This window comes from Sinocyclocheilus rhinocerous, unplaced genomic scaffold, assembly GCF_001515625.1.
Source record: "Sinocyclocheilus rhinocerous isolate Xijiao unplaced genomic scaffold, SAMN03320098_v1.1 scaffold254, whole genome shotgun sequence".
NCBI classification, from domain to species: Eukaryota; Metazoa; Chordata; class Actinopteri; order Cypriniformes; family Cyprinidae; genus Sinocyclocheilus; species Sinocyclocheilus rhinocerous.
In genome coordinates this window covers 1,507,852-1,524,236 of record NW_015628690.1, presented here as the reverse complement: position 1 = coordinate 1,524,236, position 16,385 = coordinate 1,507,852, and the positions used below count along the sequence as shown (strand labels likewise).

At 35.2% G+C, this 16,385-nt stretch overlaps 3 protein-coding genes across 7 annotated transcripts in view; all 3 read left to right on the top strand.

The window, feature by feature from the left end:
* The first annotated feature begins 35 nt into the window (after positions 1–35).
* Positions 36–4,143, top strand: LOC107738213 (coatomer subunit alpha-like). The gene is made up of 3 exons (XM_016549950.1): positions 36–355; positions 431–541; positions 4,138–4,143. Exons 1-3 carry the CDS (start codon positions 86–88, stop codon positions 4,141–4,143), a joined length of 387 nt encoding a protein of 128 aa, XP_016405436.1. The 5' UTR covers positions 36–85.
* LOC107738179 (apolipoprotein D-like) lies at positions 3,647–5,446 on the top strand. 3 transcript variants are annotated; one of them, XM_016549909.1, is made up of 7 exons: positions 3,647–3,720; positions 3,824–3,875; positions 4,028–4,049; positions 4,138–4,269; positions 4,429–4,547; positions 4,762–4,850; positions 4,942–5,446. In XM_016549909.1, exons 4-7 carry the CDS (start codon positions 4,153–4,155, stop codon positions 5,181–5,183), a joined length of 567 nt encoding a protein of 188 aa, XP_016405395.1. In that variant the 5' UTR covers positions 3,647–3,720; positions 3,824–3,875; positions 4,028–4,049; positions 4,138–4,152; the 3' UTR covers positions 5,184–5,446. The 3 variants fall into 3 exon arrangements, with proteins under 3 accessions (XP_016405395.1, XP_016405394.1, XP_016405393.1); XM_016549908.1 differs by having other exon boundaries at positions 3,683–3,720; positions 3,793–3,875; XM_016549907.1 differs by lacking the exon at positions 3,647–3,720 and having other exon boundaries at positions 3,743–3,875.
* A 7,282-nt stretch (positions 5,447–12,728) lies between these two features.
* Positions 12,729–16,385, top strand: part of LOC107738177 (sterile alpha motif domain-containing protein 7) — a 9,283-nt gene continuing 5,626 nt past the window's right edge. Inside the window, exons 1-3 of one of the 3 annotated variants that reach the window (XM_016549904.1) lie at positions 12,729–12,978; positions 13,057–13,256; positions 15,581–15,654. The gene's annotated coding sequence lies outside the window, so the exon portion shown is untranslated. Of the gene's footprint in view, positions 13,257–15,580; positions 15,655–16,385 lie in introns of all 3 variants that reach the window. The other 2 variants (XM_016549903.1, XM_016549905.1) reach the window with 2 other exon arrangements.

Below are 16,385 nucleotides of genomic sequence, written 5' to 3'. Positions count from 1 at the left end.
TTCAAAATCTGGTTTCAGTAAGATTTTAAAGTTGCTGCATGACCAGGTTGGTGTGGTTCAGTTTGGACCCTATAAGCAACTGTTCATGCAAACTCTGTCCCGTGGGCGCACCTGTTACCTGGGCCTGCCGTCTCTGCCCTGCTTACACAGTTACCCCCAGAGGAACTGGAAGGACAGCGGGGCTAAAGGAGGTCTGCCAGCGGTGGGCCTGCGTCTCTCTGATCTCATTTCCCGCCTGCAGCAGTGCTATCAGCTGACCACAGCAGGGCGCTTTGAAGAAGCTGTTGATCGTTTCAGAGCCGTTCTCCTCTCCGTACCACTGCTTGTGGTCGACAACAAACAAGAGATTGCAGAGGTGTGTTTTCATTCAGGATGAGTAGTATATTGTTTTATATAGGGGTTACTAAACATTCTCTTTACTTTCACTCAGGCTCAACAGCTTATCACTATCTGTAAAGAGTATATTATTGGCCTCACTATGGAGACAGAGAGGAAGAAACTTCCCAAAGACACTCTCGATCAACAAAAGAGACTTTGTGAAGTACATGCATTTTTTTAATTCTAAAATTTAAATTAAAAAAAAGGAATAAGAAAAAGAAATAGAATAGTTATACTGCATACATTCTAAGATGCACATTCACTACCATTCAAAATCTGGTTTCAGTAAGATTTTAAAAAATGTTTTGTCTCTTATGCTCACCAAGGCTGCATTTATTTGATCCCAAATACAGTAATATTGTGAAATATTATGACAAGTTAAAATAATTGTTTCCTTTTTCAATATATTTTCAAATGTAGGCTAATTTAATTCTGAGATGGCAAAACTGAATTTTCAGCACCCGTTACTCCAGTCTTCATTGTCACATAATCCTTAAAAATCATTCTAATATGCTGATTTGGTGCTCAAGAAACATTTATTTTGATTATTATCAATGTTAAAAGAAAACTGATGTTTTTTCAGGATTATTTGATAAATATAAAGTTGAAAAGAACCGCATTTATTTGAAATAGAAACCTTTTATATATGTCCGTACTGTAGCCTAATTTTCGATCAATTTAATGCACCCTTTGCTGAATAAAAGTATTAACTTCTTTCCAAATAATTGAACAGTAGTTTACAGTATACATATTTAGTTTCTTGTGAAACAACTATTTTATAGCGGACAGTTTGACCAAAATAATTAAACAAACCCTTACCTCTTAAAAGTCTTGCTGAATAGCCTACGAGATGGACTGTGGAGCTCAGACTATTTATTTGAATCATTCTCCTCTGGGATCATGTGACTGCAGAAGAGACATGTCACGAAGGAGTCTTTGTGAGACCAGAGTTTATTCCCAACATGAAGTAAGTGATTAAGCAAATTGAAGTCATGAGAGAGAATGTTCCATTATGAATGAGTATCTAAACTGAACTTAACAACGTCACAATTCTTTGTCTTTTAAACAACCATTTTTTCCCCCTTTCTAAATATATCATTTGTGTTTTTCAAGTTCAACGTATTTTTGAGATATGCTAGTTTAGGGCAGTAAATTGTGGTCTGTGAGCTGTGACGATGAACCTAAAATCAGCAGCATGTTTACTGTCTATAATGGTGATGCTGACCGACAGAGGGCGCTACATTGAGGAGGATGTTCATCTGTCTGATCATCACAAATGCTTCGCCTTGCCAAAAGAATCTGACATTTAGGCCAGGGGTTTTCAACCTTTTAGGACATGCCCCTCGCGCACATCCACGCACATCCATACGCCGTAGCCTGACGTGCACCTCTGCAAAAATCTAACAGCGCGTCAATTCTACGCAGACCGCAAGCGCTGTGATTGGTCTGCAAAAACCCTCCCTCCATATGTACTTGAGTTTTGTGTGTTTATGTGCACTTTAATATATTTTAATGTTACACCTTCTTATATAAAATAAAACAAAGCAAAGAACAAGTGTCTTATCATTTATTATACTACATAGCATTATACATCAGTAGTTGTCCGCAACAAACAATGTTGATCTGCCGTGGTACAAGTCCTTGTGCAGATTGAAAGAATGCCATCATCTCCTGTTCCGTTGTTGTCTCCTTTTTGTAGTTTTAAATAATGATTTGATATTTGTTTGCCGCCGTCACGGCTATAATACTTCTCCTACGAGCCGCTTCTTCTTCGGCTTTTGCCGTGGTACTGCGGGTTACACCAGCAACATGCCCGTGGACACTGCTGACTAGCGGTTTGCATGTGTACTGCACGTTGACGCGGACAACGACGCAGAAGTATAAATGAAAACTACACTGTCAATAAGCGTGACCAGGGTTGCCAGGTTTTCACAACAAAACCCGCCTAATTGCTACTCAAAACTAGCCCAAAACGACAAAACGCGGCAAGTGTTAAAGTAGCCCAATTCCGCGGGAATACCGCGGATTTGGCAACACTGCGTGTGCCTGATACTCGAGCCAACTCTGCTCTAACTGTCGATTTAGCAGTGGGAGTCAGATTGCCCCCTAGTGGATGGCTAAAGATTTGTTAACTCGTATTCATAAATTCTCAAGGGAACGTCTCTGAATTAACTGATGCTCGCGCCCCCCTTGACAGGTGCTGGCGCCCCACAGGTTGAAAACGCCTGATTTAGGCTATGCCTTATTTTTGGTTCTGAATCTGATCTTACGTTATCCCTTTTAAACTCACATTTAGTGTCTCCCGTTATGTCAGGTTGGGCTTGATCATTGATTAAACTGAGGAATTTTTTTATTGCTTCTCTGTGGCAAGATCCTATCTGTTATCTAGGGCTCTAGGCTACTCATTGAGCCCAGAGGAAAGAGTGGTCCCCACACCTCATGAAATCTAAAAAAAAAAATAAAAAAAAACTGCCACATGTATGTTTTCCCAAAAGTTTTGTAGTAGATCTGTGTCTTTACATATGGACTATATCCTCACGTGTAGCTGAGTGTTTTGCATGTTGCAGGTGTTTGTGATAAGTTAAACAACACTGCTGTGATAAGAACATGAAGGATTCACGTGTGACTCGACCTCCAGCGGAGGAAATAACTTTGCACTCCCCTTTTGTAACAAACGGATGAATGGAAGAAAATTGTATAACATCTTATGTTTTAGATGAACTTAAAACGTCAAAAAAGCAATGTATAAAGTTTTATTTTTTAGCCAGTATATTTATTTACATGTAATAATTTAGCAGATGCTTTTATTTATTTTATTCATTTATTTCATTGGTAACAAACTAAAGCATTATTTTCAAAGTTTTGAACCTTCCTGGCAGACATAAAATGTCCAGATGTATGGACATTTAGAGTGTAACTTCAAAAAGGCACCAAAAACAAAATCCACCCTGAATGTGACAAAACCTAAACATCTTTTAGAAGCAAATGTATGGACTAATGAAAATTAAGTTCTCTTGAAAGCAAAGCACTTTGTTACAAACAAACATCCATCTTATTCTTCAGACTGTTGCTAAGGTGACAGAAGGTAAACTTAGATGGTCACATTCACGTATTAAAGCTTTTGTGCAGAGGTCCTCAACCCTGCTCCTGGGGACCCACTGTCCTGCAAAGTTTATTTTCCAACCTGCTTCAGCACGAGGAGCTTGATTAGCTGCTTCAGGTGTGTTTCATTAGGGTTGTAGCTAAACTCTGCAGGACAGTGGGTCCCCAGAAACAGAGTTGAACACCTCCGCTTTTGTGTGTCCTGTCACGAATCAGAATTTGTGACTATTTTTGCCTTATGTAAAAATGCATTGTACAATCATATAAAATAAGTCAAATAATTGGTTATTAACATGCACATATATCCTCTAGGAAACCTTCTGAATGTCTTTTACACCTTTAGTTTCAAAGATGTGGAAAGCTGTGGTGACCCGTTCATCACTCAACAACACAAGGTGTGTTTATTTAACCTTCAGTATCTTGTTGAGCAGATGCCCAGGTTCCCCAAACCTGTTTTAGTTGAGGGGATGGAGTTAGTGATATAACGAACCGATGTAAAGCTCTATAAATACTGAACTCTGTCGCTGTTCTTTACCTTGAACACAAGCTTCACACTTGAGACCAAACAGGTAAGATGCTCAGCATTTGAATCTCAACTATCCAAGTCTTAAAGCCGCATTTCTTCTTGTTCTCATTAAATATGACTCTTTTTTTCAGGTTTAAACTGAGAGAATGCAGGCTCTTCAGGTTCTATCTCTGACTCCGTCTGTGCTGATGGTCAGCGCTCAGTCCATCGGCTCTGGAAAATGCCCACAGCCTCCTGTTCAGCAAAACTTTGATCCTACTAGGGTAAGCTTTTTCTTATAAATGTTTCTTAATCTTTATATTATTTTTTTATTATCAGGAACAAATGTATAATTAATAATTGAATTAATAAAAATTTATTATCTGCATTTTTCACCAAAAAAAATTTTGTGTTGCATTATTTCTCATCATTTTGCCCTTTAGTACATGGGCAGATGGCATGAGATCATGAAGATTCCAGCCCCGTTCCAGTTAGGAGAGTGTTGCCAGGCCACTTATACTCTCAGTGACGGTATTGTCCTGGTTCGAAATGATGAGCTTCTGTAAGTACTGATAAACAATTACTACAATATAGGAGTAAATAATAAAATAAAATACATAATCACAATATATTTGTTCATATTTAATTTATATTCATGTTCAAAATACTTTTCACAATATATGAGTAAATAAAAATGTTTTAAAATAACTATTTTAAATAGTTCTGCACTTATAAAATAACTTCACCTAATATAATTTCACTGAACATCTTCACAGTGCTAATGGCACTATAAGCTTCATTGAGGGAACTGCCAAGATTGCAGATGCATCAGAGCCTGCCAAACTTGAAGTCAGCTTCTTTGAAGGTAAGTCTAAACAAATCATTCTTCTTAGTTTATTTCTTTATTTATTTTAAGAATCTGTGATTTGAGTTCTTTGTGATATGTCCTCTTTCAGATTCTCCTCCTGCCCCCTACTGGGTGCTGGCTACTGATTATGACAACTACACCCTGGTTTACTCTTGCTCGGATTTCGCCGGTCTCTTTCGTGCTGAGTTTTCCTGGATCATGAGCAGAACCCACACACTTCCTAAAGAGACCGTCTCTGAGCTGTTAGACATCCTCAAATCCCATGGCATCAGTACTGATAGTTTTACTGAGACCGACCAGAGACCGGAGCTGTGCAGCGTTATGCCTTAATAGAGCTGCCTTATATAATGAACTACTGTGAGATGTGTTGTGGTCGAATTTTTTTTTTTTTAAACAATATAAATGTAAGCTCTTTACATACAACATATTTTCTCAATCAGTGGTCTGAGGCAGTGAGAATGTGAATGCATCTATCTGCAAATTAAAGTTAACAACTAAAGCTTTTAGTTTAATTTATGCATTTCTGATGTCACTTTTCTTTCTTCAAACATGTCTACAAAATACCTACTGTGTGATAAATCAGTTGTTCCTTATTCAGCATGGATCAGACTTTGAATAAATATAAAAAATTTCAAATGCTCTCTCTTGTCATTTATGTGCACAAAAATTGTTTTGATCATGTCAGATAGGATTATGAAGATATTCCTTGCATTTTCTTTGTATAATCATCGTTATGTTGTAGAAAAAATGTATGTTTATTTGAATACAGATAAATAATATTTTTCCATGTTTTGCAAAATTTTACAATATTACACAAAAATTAGACAAAAAATTATTATTAGACTATAAAATGTCATATTTGCCGCATCTATACAAGGCCATGAAATTCATATGAAAAGCTAGCAAGGATGTTATACATAAACTGAAACAAGGGAACCTGCTGAAGATTGTCCAGTTTTGTCATTTAAATTCCATGAACATGATTGCTAATCAAACCATTAGATGTTTGTAGAGTAAATCCTTTCATTTTTACACAGAGAAAGTTTCCAGCAGGACTAGAATGGTAAATGGAACTTCTCTTGCAGTGGTGATTTTGTCACATGTTCTTGTGTTCACTGAGGTGTAATTAACACTAGTCAAATCATGGAGCTTCCACACACTTTTTAAAACTTTTTCACTTTTTTGCTCTTACCTGCAGTTGACTGAGCTCAAAGAAACTCTCATAAAAGAAATCCTCACAGAAAATAGGCTACAAACACTACAAACATTACACAGGCGTGTGAGCATAAAATCTGGGTATGAATTAAAACAGACCAGATTAAAATTACAACTCAGTGTAACTAAAATCTTAAATAAAGTCTTTTGGAGAGATGAACTGGCAGATATGAACTGTTTAGATCAGTATTTGATCAGACACTAATTATTGACACAGATCATGACAACTTCCTTTTTGTGGGATGAATTTTTTTCATTCATAATGATTTTAAAATTTTTATTTCAGATTTTGTTTCAGAGTAGCCTATATCATGAGGGTGAGTTGCATGCATCAGTATTTTTTATCATATAGGCCTAGCCTATATCTTTTCACAGTTTTATCACTTTGTATGAATGCAACTTACTTCATTAAAATGATCTTGTATCTGACTATATGTGTTTGATATACTTTCTCAGGACCACTCAGTTTATGAGTTTATACAGTTATGAATATAAATCACGTAAATCGCAAATATGTCTTTATATTCGAATCGGCTATATATATTCAAATTTGACAAGTCGAGTAGTTTGCATTATATTACTTGCTGTCGTTTAAAATTTTGATTTAGCCTAAACATGAAATATATCCTATAGGCTAGTTGCTGCCACCAAACACGTTTGTTTATGACAAATAAAAAATAAAAAAAAGAATCTTTATGCAATTGATCTGGATTTACATAATGGGTTTACACAATGAGCGTGTCCTCACGTGTCGTATGTTTTGCAGGGGTTTGTGATAAATAAATCAAAGAACACACTAATCAAAGAGTGTCCATGTGCTCGCAGGTGACAGTGAAGGACGCATGTTCTCAACAAAAACCTGCACTAGAAAGAAGAACTAATAAAACTAATGACTACTACTTTGTAGTCATTTAACATTTAAACAACAATGAAACAACGTCATTTTATACAAATAAACATTTTAAAACAAATGTAGAATGTAAAGTAGGCCTAGGCTACATAATATGCATCAGAATAATAAGAGTTGATATAAGCAGATTCAAAGGCAGACTCATAATAAACCTCATAACTACACTTAAGCATTTCTAAACACTGAGGAAAGAGTACGGCATTTACCATGTTTAACTACAGATATTGTTAATTAAAGATGCAGTTCGTAACTTTTGGCGCTCTAGCGGTTAATAAACAGAACTGCGTGCGTCTTGCGGAAGAACATTGTAGCCGGAGCTACTTCTCTCTGTTTATGTCTATGGCGAATCACGCAGGCACTGGGCTACTCCGCAGCGGTACCTACCCGAACCTTAATAGTCCGAATATAAACATTTTGTACATTTTGAACACAAAAAAGTTACGGACTGCAGCTTTAACTATAGTGTCAAATGCGTCAATATAATGGATAGAGTGACATCTAGTGGTGTGACTCAGAAATACAGAACGCTGAACTGAAGACAGTAATGCTTCGGTTATGCTATAGTCTACTGTCTGCTCTGTTTGAGGTCTAAAAGCCTATCAGAGTTACATTAGGCTAATTTGTTTGGCCATTGCTGATAGACTATTAAATAAATTTTTTATTAAACTATATCTTTTTATCTTTTTCTTTGTATACTGTCTAGTTATCAAGTACAAACGCTTTTGCATCAGCCTTGCTTTTACTGGTCTGGTTGAGTGCCAACAGTTTGACTATTCATTCAAAACTATTCAGTGTGAAAGAACACAGTCAGAGGTAGAATAAAAAAAACTACTTATCCATATCTGCACAACTAACATCAAACACTGTTCGGTCTTTGCAATCAAAAAATTTGTATACATCAATTTATGAATTGTTCTTATTTTAATGAAATGATGGGTGCATTTGAACCCTTGATATAGCCTATATTTGTCTATAATCTTACAAATTCATCTTTGTAATATTTAGTTAGATTCAAAGGTCGGGATAAGGGCATGAAATGTTCTAGAAAACTTTCTGGATGCATGCCAAAGAAAAAGTTTTATGTTACACAACATCCAAAATGGACTTACATAATGTACGTTTATACATTACATAAATAGTCATGTTTTAAGATATCAGTGAATATTATTAGAACGATAGATGTCATTCATGTATCCATTCTCCATTGTCAGTTATACTAAGATTATAAAGAGTTCAATATTTTTATTTTATAGGTATTTTGTAAAACCTTATTAGGTAAGAAATTTGAGTAGTGTTTTTAATATGCTGGTCACATTGTCCTACTTGAACATTGGACGTGATAAAATTCATAGCCAGTTCTTTTTTAGAACTACAATTGCATGTCATTTCCCTTATGAGTGTATTGAAAGAATGATTAGCCTGCAAGTGTGTTTGAATGACCTTTGTGTGTCATAAGCCCCCGTTTGAACAGATGTGAAGAGCCTCAACCTTCCCCAAAAAAAGACATCATGTAATGGAGGTGGGGTTTATTGTCAAATTAATTCAAAAATGACATCATGGCTTATATATATCCATCTCTAGCAACAACATCTCACCTCAGGCACAGGTCAGAACAGGTTAGATGAGGTCTGAATGCCCTTTTCTGTTGTTTTTGCACAGGAAAGGACAGTTCAATTATTTATGTGATAATATAACAAATGATTTGATGACTAAAACTGCTGCTGTTAATATCCGTTCAGGTGAAACTGAGAGAATGCAGGCTCTACTGGTTCTGCCTCTGCTGTCCGTGCTGGCGGTCAATGAAGGCTGGAGGATGTCAGTAGATGTTGTTTCTAAAAGTTTGATAGTCAAAATAGCTCCCTGCATGTTGGTCACCACACATTTGATTTTGGTGGAAAGTAGATTTTTAAATATTAACAACTGAAAAATGGAATGGATGAATGTTATTTAATTTGAACAGGAATTATATTATTATTTCATTTTAAACAAATATATATTTAAATTTTAAATGTATTTAAAATATTTATAATAAATTATCTACAAGAAATCGTAACATTTTATATTGATCAAGTCAAAATTAATTTTATTTCAGAAATTGAAAACATGTCCATCATAGAGAGACTTAATAATAAGTCACATAATAAACCCGAATACAGCCAAAATTGTAATATCTTAGTTTAAATAAAAAGATTTTACCTGATAAATGTTCTCCAAAACGTGTTTTGGGGATGTCTTGATTTTCAGTGGTAGTTTTGTTAGTGCATAAAGAATTATGAAAATAATCTATTTTATATTGAAACTGACCCAGGATATCCATCAGTCTAAAAGGCATGTGTTAGTAACTTCATACTGCAGGTCTACGTGTACTAATAACAGCACGGGGTCAGAGGTCATAGGTCTATTTTGCATGTATTTGTGGTCACTGCGGTAACACTGACTGTATTATTCATGTCTGTTTTTTATCTGTTTAATTTCTTTGAAGAGTTCCCTTATCCTCTGGCATAATTCAGACTACGCAAACAGAGTCTTTACCAAGTGGTTTTGGGGTTAAACCCCACATTATCCCTTTGCCTCACTGTGACTCTATAATACAGTGCACAAACAGGTTGGCCAGAAATCCCTCTTAAAAAGCTTACTCCGCACAGATTCTTAAATTAGTGGTTTACATGTCTTAATACTCTGCTCTCCCGATGTCTAAGCACTTTATTCTTGATTTTCTCTTTTTGGCCGATTTGAGTCCACACCTGTGCAACATTTATAAGTGTATTAGTCTACTCATAAATCGTCTGACTGATTTATGAGTAGACTAATCATATTAAAATGCGGTTAAAGACTTAACCTATTACCTGGAATTATACTATTGAAGATGTATATTGTAGATATTATTTGTAAGATCTGTTCATATATAATTATTAAACCTGTGTGATTGACTTGCACAATATTTTAGGATGAATAAGATTATATTCATGTCTTTTCTCAAAATAAGATTTTTTGTGTTGAATTAGGACTGTCAAAAAATAATAATAAATATAGCTGCAAGCAGCGATGGCGGGCCCAAGTGAGATTATGTAAATTCAGATGAATGTCATGTCACAGGATGTCATAGTTTTTAACATTATATAACTATGTTAACATGAACAATATTTATATAGTATTTATGAATCTCAGTTATTATCATGTTCAAAATTGACAACTACATTATTTATTAAAATGTATAGTTAATGCACATCAGTTACTGTACCATGAACTAAGATGACATTTTTTTTACTAACACAAATAAATACAGCAAAAACATATTGTTTATAACATTAGCAATTAGCATTTATTAATGTTAATTAATATTAAGTTCAAAATGCATTAATACATTATAAAAATTTAAAGTTGTACCTTTTAACATTAGTTTATGTAATGTGAATTAACATGAACATGACTATTTTTATTTATTAACATTTAAAAGATGAATAAATGCTGTAAAAATATATTGTTCATTGTTAGTTCGTTAGTTAATGCATTACCTAATGTTAACCTAAAATACATTATTGTAAATTGTTACCAACACGTTTTCTGATATATAACCATTTTTAAAAATTATTTTAATAACCTATAAGCATTTGTGAAATAATTATATAAAAATATATTACCAGTAAAGTACACATTAACTTATTTTTATGTATTTGTTTCTTATTCTAATTAATTGAACTGAGCAGTAAAGTGTCAGAAAACAAATCCCTGAAGTTTGATCAAAATCAGACAATGTATGTGGATGTTATTAGACACTTCCTGTTTCTCATTTCTCGCCAAAATTTCATCGCCTCGCCACGAGCAAACCGTTCGAGATATCAAAAATCCCTTGGCAATTTAGCAAAAGGGATTGCTAAATTGCAATTTAGCAATCCCCCCGCCCCCCCCCATGTGAAACTCAGTCCAGCCCTGATGGTCCCCAATGTCCTGAGATCATGTTCACCGAGTTTGGTGGCAATCGGTTGGAAACCCTCATAGGAGTATATCAAATTCCAGAGCATGCACTTTTCACAAAACCTTAAATAGCCAACTTCCTGTTGGGCAGAGCACTGACGGTCAGCATGAAAGTTGTTCGACCTGATGAGACATATATGTGTATGAATTTTGGTGCGTGTAGATCAAGCGGTGCGTGCTACAGAGCTCCTGAAATGTCGCCTTTTTAAAGGCTGTGCCACGCCCCCCCCCGGTAACCCCCCCATGTGAAACTCAGACCAGCCCTGATGGCCGCAGATTCCAACATGTGTGCAATGTTTCAAGAGTTTTCGAGTATGTTAAGGGCCCCAAAACCCCCAAAAACCTTGAAAGAAAAATAATAATAATAATAATAATAATCCTTAGAAAAACAATAGGGCCTGCGCCTTACTGGCTTGGGCCCTAATAATTGCACAGAACAATAAAGATATGAATAAATAATGGTCACCTTCTGCTCTTAAAAACTTCTGTAAATTAAGCAGAAATACAGAGTTGTAGAGCAACAGCATTTGATTTAAAATTAAAAAAAAATTTTTTTAAGTCTGTTATTCTCAACAACACTGAAGAAATGATTAACTGAATTTACTATTTTTTTAAGGTAAGTGGTTGCAATCAATTTATTTTAGCTACATTTAAATAAACAAATTTAGTTGACTAACTTTTTAATGTGGCTAAAATAAATTGTTTGCAACCACTTACCTTAAAAAATGTAGTATAATTTTTTTCAGTGAAGGCTGCATTTATTTGATACAGTAAAATACAGTCAAACAGTAATATTGTAAAATATTATTACACTTTAAACTGACTTTTCTATTTTGATATATTATTAATTTGTTCCTTTGTTAGCAAAGCTGAATTTTCAGCAGCCATTACTCCAGTCTTCAGTGTCACGTGATCCTTCAGAAATCATTCTAATATTTGCATAGAATAATAGCATTTATTTCGAATCAAAGTCTTTTGTAACATTATTAAATGTATTTACTGTCACTTTTGATCAATTTACCTTGTTGAAAAAAACTGCATATGCTGGTTAGGTATGTCTTGAAGCATGGCAGCTGGTTTGAGCTGGTTTAAGCTGGTCCTTAGTTGGTCATGAGCTGGTTTAAGCTGGTCCTGAGCAAATAGCTCCTGTTCAGGACCAGCTTAAACCAACTCAACTACCATGCTTCACACAAACATACCTAACCAGCATATGCTGTTTTTTCAACAGGCTAATGCATTTCTGCTGAATAAATGTATTGATTTCTTTGAAAAAAAAAAAAGTCTTACTGACCACAAATCTTTGAATAGTGCATATTGCCATTTTTAAGGCCTCAAGTTTAAATGCTAGTTGATAAAATGATATATGGTAATGTCATCAATCAGTATTTGAGATTGCTTTGGCTTCACAAGCATTTGTTTGCTAATTTCTTACAAACCTTGCATAGCACAGGAGGTGGTGTGTGGGGCCATTACTAATAATCAGCAAAACAGCTTTATTAACCCTCTGTCAGCTTATCCCAGCGTCTCCCCAAGAATCTGTTTTGCTGCAAAACGCTCATATGCCACCCAATTGTGCGCACACCTATCCCTGTACTAATTCTCCCTGATCCTCTCAGTGTTAAAAAATATAAGTCTGGGAACTGCAGACGATGCTGTAAGTGGGTGGTGAGCACAAACTGTCAGATTAACAAGTCTGAGCGCATGATCCTCCACAACATAGTCAGGAGGGCAGGCACCCAATGAGACCTCATACAGCCTCTCATTAACACTCTGAGAATCATTTCTGTGTTGCATGCACAAAAAAAACACTTGAAAGGCACATGCACATCTTGCTTGATTTCAATTGACACTGTCTTTTCCATGAAAAAGGAAGCTGGGCATTTAGGTGTCTTACCCTCGGTCTTAAAGTGCTAACAGAGGATAAATGTTGAAAGAGGTTTAGCCACTGTGCTTAGGCAGTGCTCTTAATTACATTTCAGCAGAGTGTCCCGCGTGCAGTTGGACGAGAGATCATAGTGATGTCAGGTAAGGTGGGGCTTAAGCAGGCAGATAAAGCCAAGCTAATAGAGATAACATGAATCTGTAATTAAAGGTCTTTTTTAGTTAAGACCAGGAGCTGGCACTTGTTGGTCAAGGCATTTGCGGCAGGACTGAAGACCGAAGAGTGCTGAGAGTTGTGGACTTTCTTGCTGCAGCTTCAGGTCTCATGCTCATTTTGGAATCATTTTGCTTGTTTGGAATGAACGTATTCATATTTTCATCCTGACTGAGAGTTTGGACAGACTCCCATTTCTCTGGCAGAGGTGAGTCTAATGTCTCATCAGTCTTTATGCCTTGAATTTACCTTCCACTATTTGGTGTTTTGCTTGTTTCTGCTATGTATTTTTACCTGTAATGTAAGGATTTAGACTGCATTTTGCATGTTCATTTCACTCATTCATTGCAATGGTGTGCAACAGTGTTATATGCATTACAACTGTCACTCTGAATTATAATAGCATATGCACTTCATTTTAACCAAATAAATTACTTGGTTGATCAAGATACTTGATACTGTTCATATCCTTGTCACTTCCATCCTAGACTTGGATGTCTACCATTGGAATTATCTTGTGCCCTTAAAGGAAGTACATTAGACCAGATGATTATTATCTTCTCTACTATGACCTACCCAAATGCAAGGCTTGATTTAAGTCATCAGCAGTTTTCCCTTAATTTATTCCTTTAATGAGATTAGCCACAAGCAAATCCTTCCAGTTCAAGTCTGTGACTTGGATATGGCATCACTTGTCACACATTATGCCAAAAACTGCACTTGCTTTGGAAATATGACTAATATTGGGTTTTGCCTTACATATTTATATGTTTAAGCCTCGTATATATGGTATATAATATGGTATTGTTCTGTAAACATCTTGAATGCTGCAAATCATTAAATGCTTTTGCATGTCTACTCTTAATAATGTGAGAAAAACAATACTAATATTAAGATGCCTATGCTAGCTTACAGTCAGAATGTATCATTTCTTTTTTTGAATAATGAAAACACATATATATAATATATTTAAATATGTATTTTCAAATTCTATAAATGAATACTGATTGATAAAATGACATAGCCATTGGTACATTTTGTGTTTTTATATGAATCTTTAATAATTATTTAAAATATATATATTTATATACATACTTAAATTCAGTGAACAGATCTTAAAATTACCATGTTTTTTTTTTCTTAGCGTGAAGAGCATTTTAATAACCTGAAGAAACTTTATTGGTAAATTTTGCATTTTTATATATTTTTAAACATTATTTAAAGAATAGTTCTACATATAAAAATTACCATAAATAATAAATACAGATAATAGGCTATCATTTACAGACTCTTCTGTGTATTAGGCAGAGTTTTAACATGGTTGACTGTGTGTCTGCCTGCACCACATTTACCACATAAACCGATTGTATCCCAGATTTATATCCCAAGGTGTTTTTAGGACATCTCTGGGGCTAATGGAGGCTAATAAGCTTAGCACTAAGGGTGTATTGTCCGGTATGCTTACAGGCAAGGTTTGCTGAGGGTAAAACTCTAAACTCTGGGATTACCTCCAACACATCCCTTTAAAATGCTGTATAGTCAGGATTTAGCTAATAGGATCCAAGGGGGGAAGAGGGGCCCTGAAGGTAGTTTGGGGGTTGGCTGACAGCAGGACCACACGCATGCAGGTCAGCAGATGTAGCAGGCAGACTGCTGGACTAACAGGAGGATTACAGGACTCAGATTAGAACAGCTCCTCATAACGGGTAATTCGCACAGAGGCTGTCGCCTACAGAATACAGGAGAATTTATCCAGGAATAAAGATCTGCAGATTTAATTATTTAGGCTTGTTATATTACTCCAGTAAACAAATTTTCACAGGTAGAAAAATGTACACTTCACTGATTTTTTTTTTTTACATGACATATGAAGTGATTAATATCGCAATACAATACTATGTTATAATATAATATAATATAATATAATATAATATAATATAATACGTGACCATGGACCACAAAACCAGTCATAAGGGTGAAGTTTTTTTAAAACTGAGATTTATACATCATCTGCTGAATAAATATGATTTGATGTATGGTTTGTTAGAATATAGGACAATATTTGGCCGAGATACAACTATTTGAAAATCTGGAATCTGAGGGTGCAAAAAAAATCTAAATATTGAGAAAGTCGCCTTTAAAGTTGTCCAGATGAAGTCCTTAGCAATGCATATTACTAATCAAAAATTAAGTTTTGATATATTTACGGTAGGAAATTTGCAAAATATCTTCATGGAACATGATCTTCACTTAACATCCGAATGATTTTTGGCGTAAAAGAAAAATTGATAATTTTGACCCAAATGTATTGTTGGCTATTGCTACAAATATACCTGTGCAACTTTATAGGTTATAGGCCTGTTTTTTGTTCGGCTCTAAGTGTTTGCTTAGAAAATCCCAAGTACTGGTTACACTACTAAATTTCAAGATAATTATTTTCACTGGAAATATCTACTACCAAGGAACAAAGATGCTGACAAACTGGTTACAACCTATCATTTTCTCTCTATATATATGGTTTCTCAATTTCAGACTGAAAAGGAGTGACATTACGGAAATATCTTACACCTGAGCGAGTGAAGATAAAGCACAGGAGGAGTGAACAGGTAATTCATTGCATGACAACTATCCTATTTAACATCGATGTTTGAATTCTCTTCATGTTTTTATCTTGGTTGCATCTTAAATATGTGTTGTTCACTAACCTGTCAAGAAAGTATTAGTTTTAGATAGACATAAACGGTAGTACTGATTTATGAGCCAATGGATCGTTTGTGTGTCTTGTGTCAATAGTAGGTTATGTAATTCGTCTTGCTGCTATTACAGTATTGCAGTGAAATGGTATGCCAAGTACATCATAAATTCCATGCGTTTTTACACTTTCAATGACTTTATCTGCAGTTACATAATTACGCCAGCAGGTGGTGACAAGTGACCGACTTTATGAGTGAATCATTGAGTAATTCTTTAAACCGAATCGTTCAAAATGCTGATTCATTTACAAACGAAACAAGTTCAATTCAATTCAATTCAATTCAAGTTTATTTGTACAGCGCTTTTGATACAAATCATTGCAAAGCAACTTTACAGCAAATTAAGTTTCTACAATATTTAGTGGTAGCTTATCAGTGGTGATTGTCAGTCAATGTACATATGGCAGAAATGTACGGAAAAATCAATTAAAGACGTAATCAAACAGACGATGAACACTATTAACAGCAATTATTATATCATGCAATCAAACTTATAGCAAAATGTGGTAGTTCTGTAAGTTGTTTCAGGGTTGGCATCATCTGAGGTCCCACGAGGGGTGGGCACCCGCTCTTCTCAGCCGTTC

Bases quoted from the DNA above. Each gene is read 5' to 3' on its own strand.
- LOC107738213 (XM_016549950.1), top strand. From the start codon at position 86: ATGCAAACTCTGTCCCGTGGGCGCACCTGTTACCTGGGCCTGCCGTCT. The intron at 356-430 runs GTGTGTTTTCAT...ACTTTCACTCAG, and splicing joins ACAAACAAGAGATTGCAGAG to GCTCAACAGCTTATCACTAT.
- LOC107738179 (XM_016549909.1), top strand. From the start codon at position 4,153: ATGCAGGCTCTTCAGGTTCTATCTCTGACTCCGTCTGTGCTGATGGTC. The intron at 4,270-4,428 runs GTAAGCTTTTTC...TTTGCCCTTTAG, and splicing joins AAAACTTTGATCCTACTAGG to TACATGGGCAGATGGCATGA. The intron at 4,851-4,941 runs GTAAGTCTAAAC...GTCCTCTTTCAG, and splicing joins TGAAGTCAGCTTCTTTGAAG to ATTCTCCTCCTGCCCCCTAC.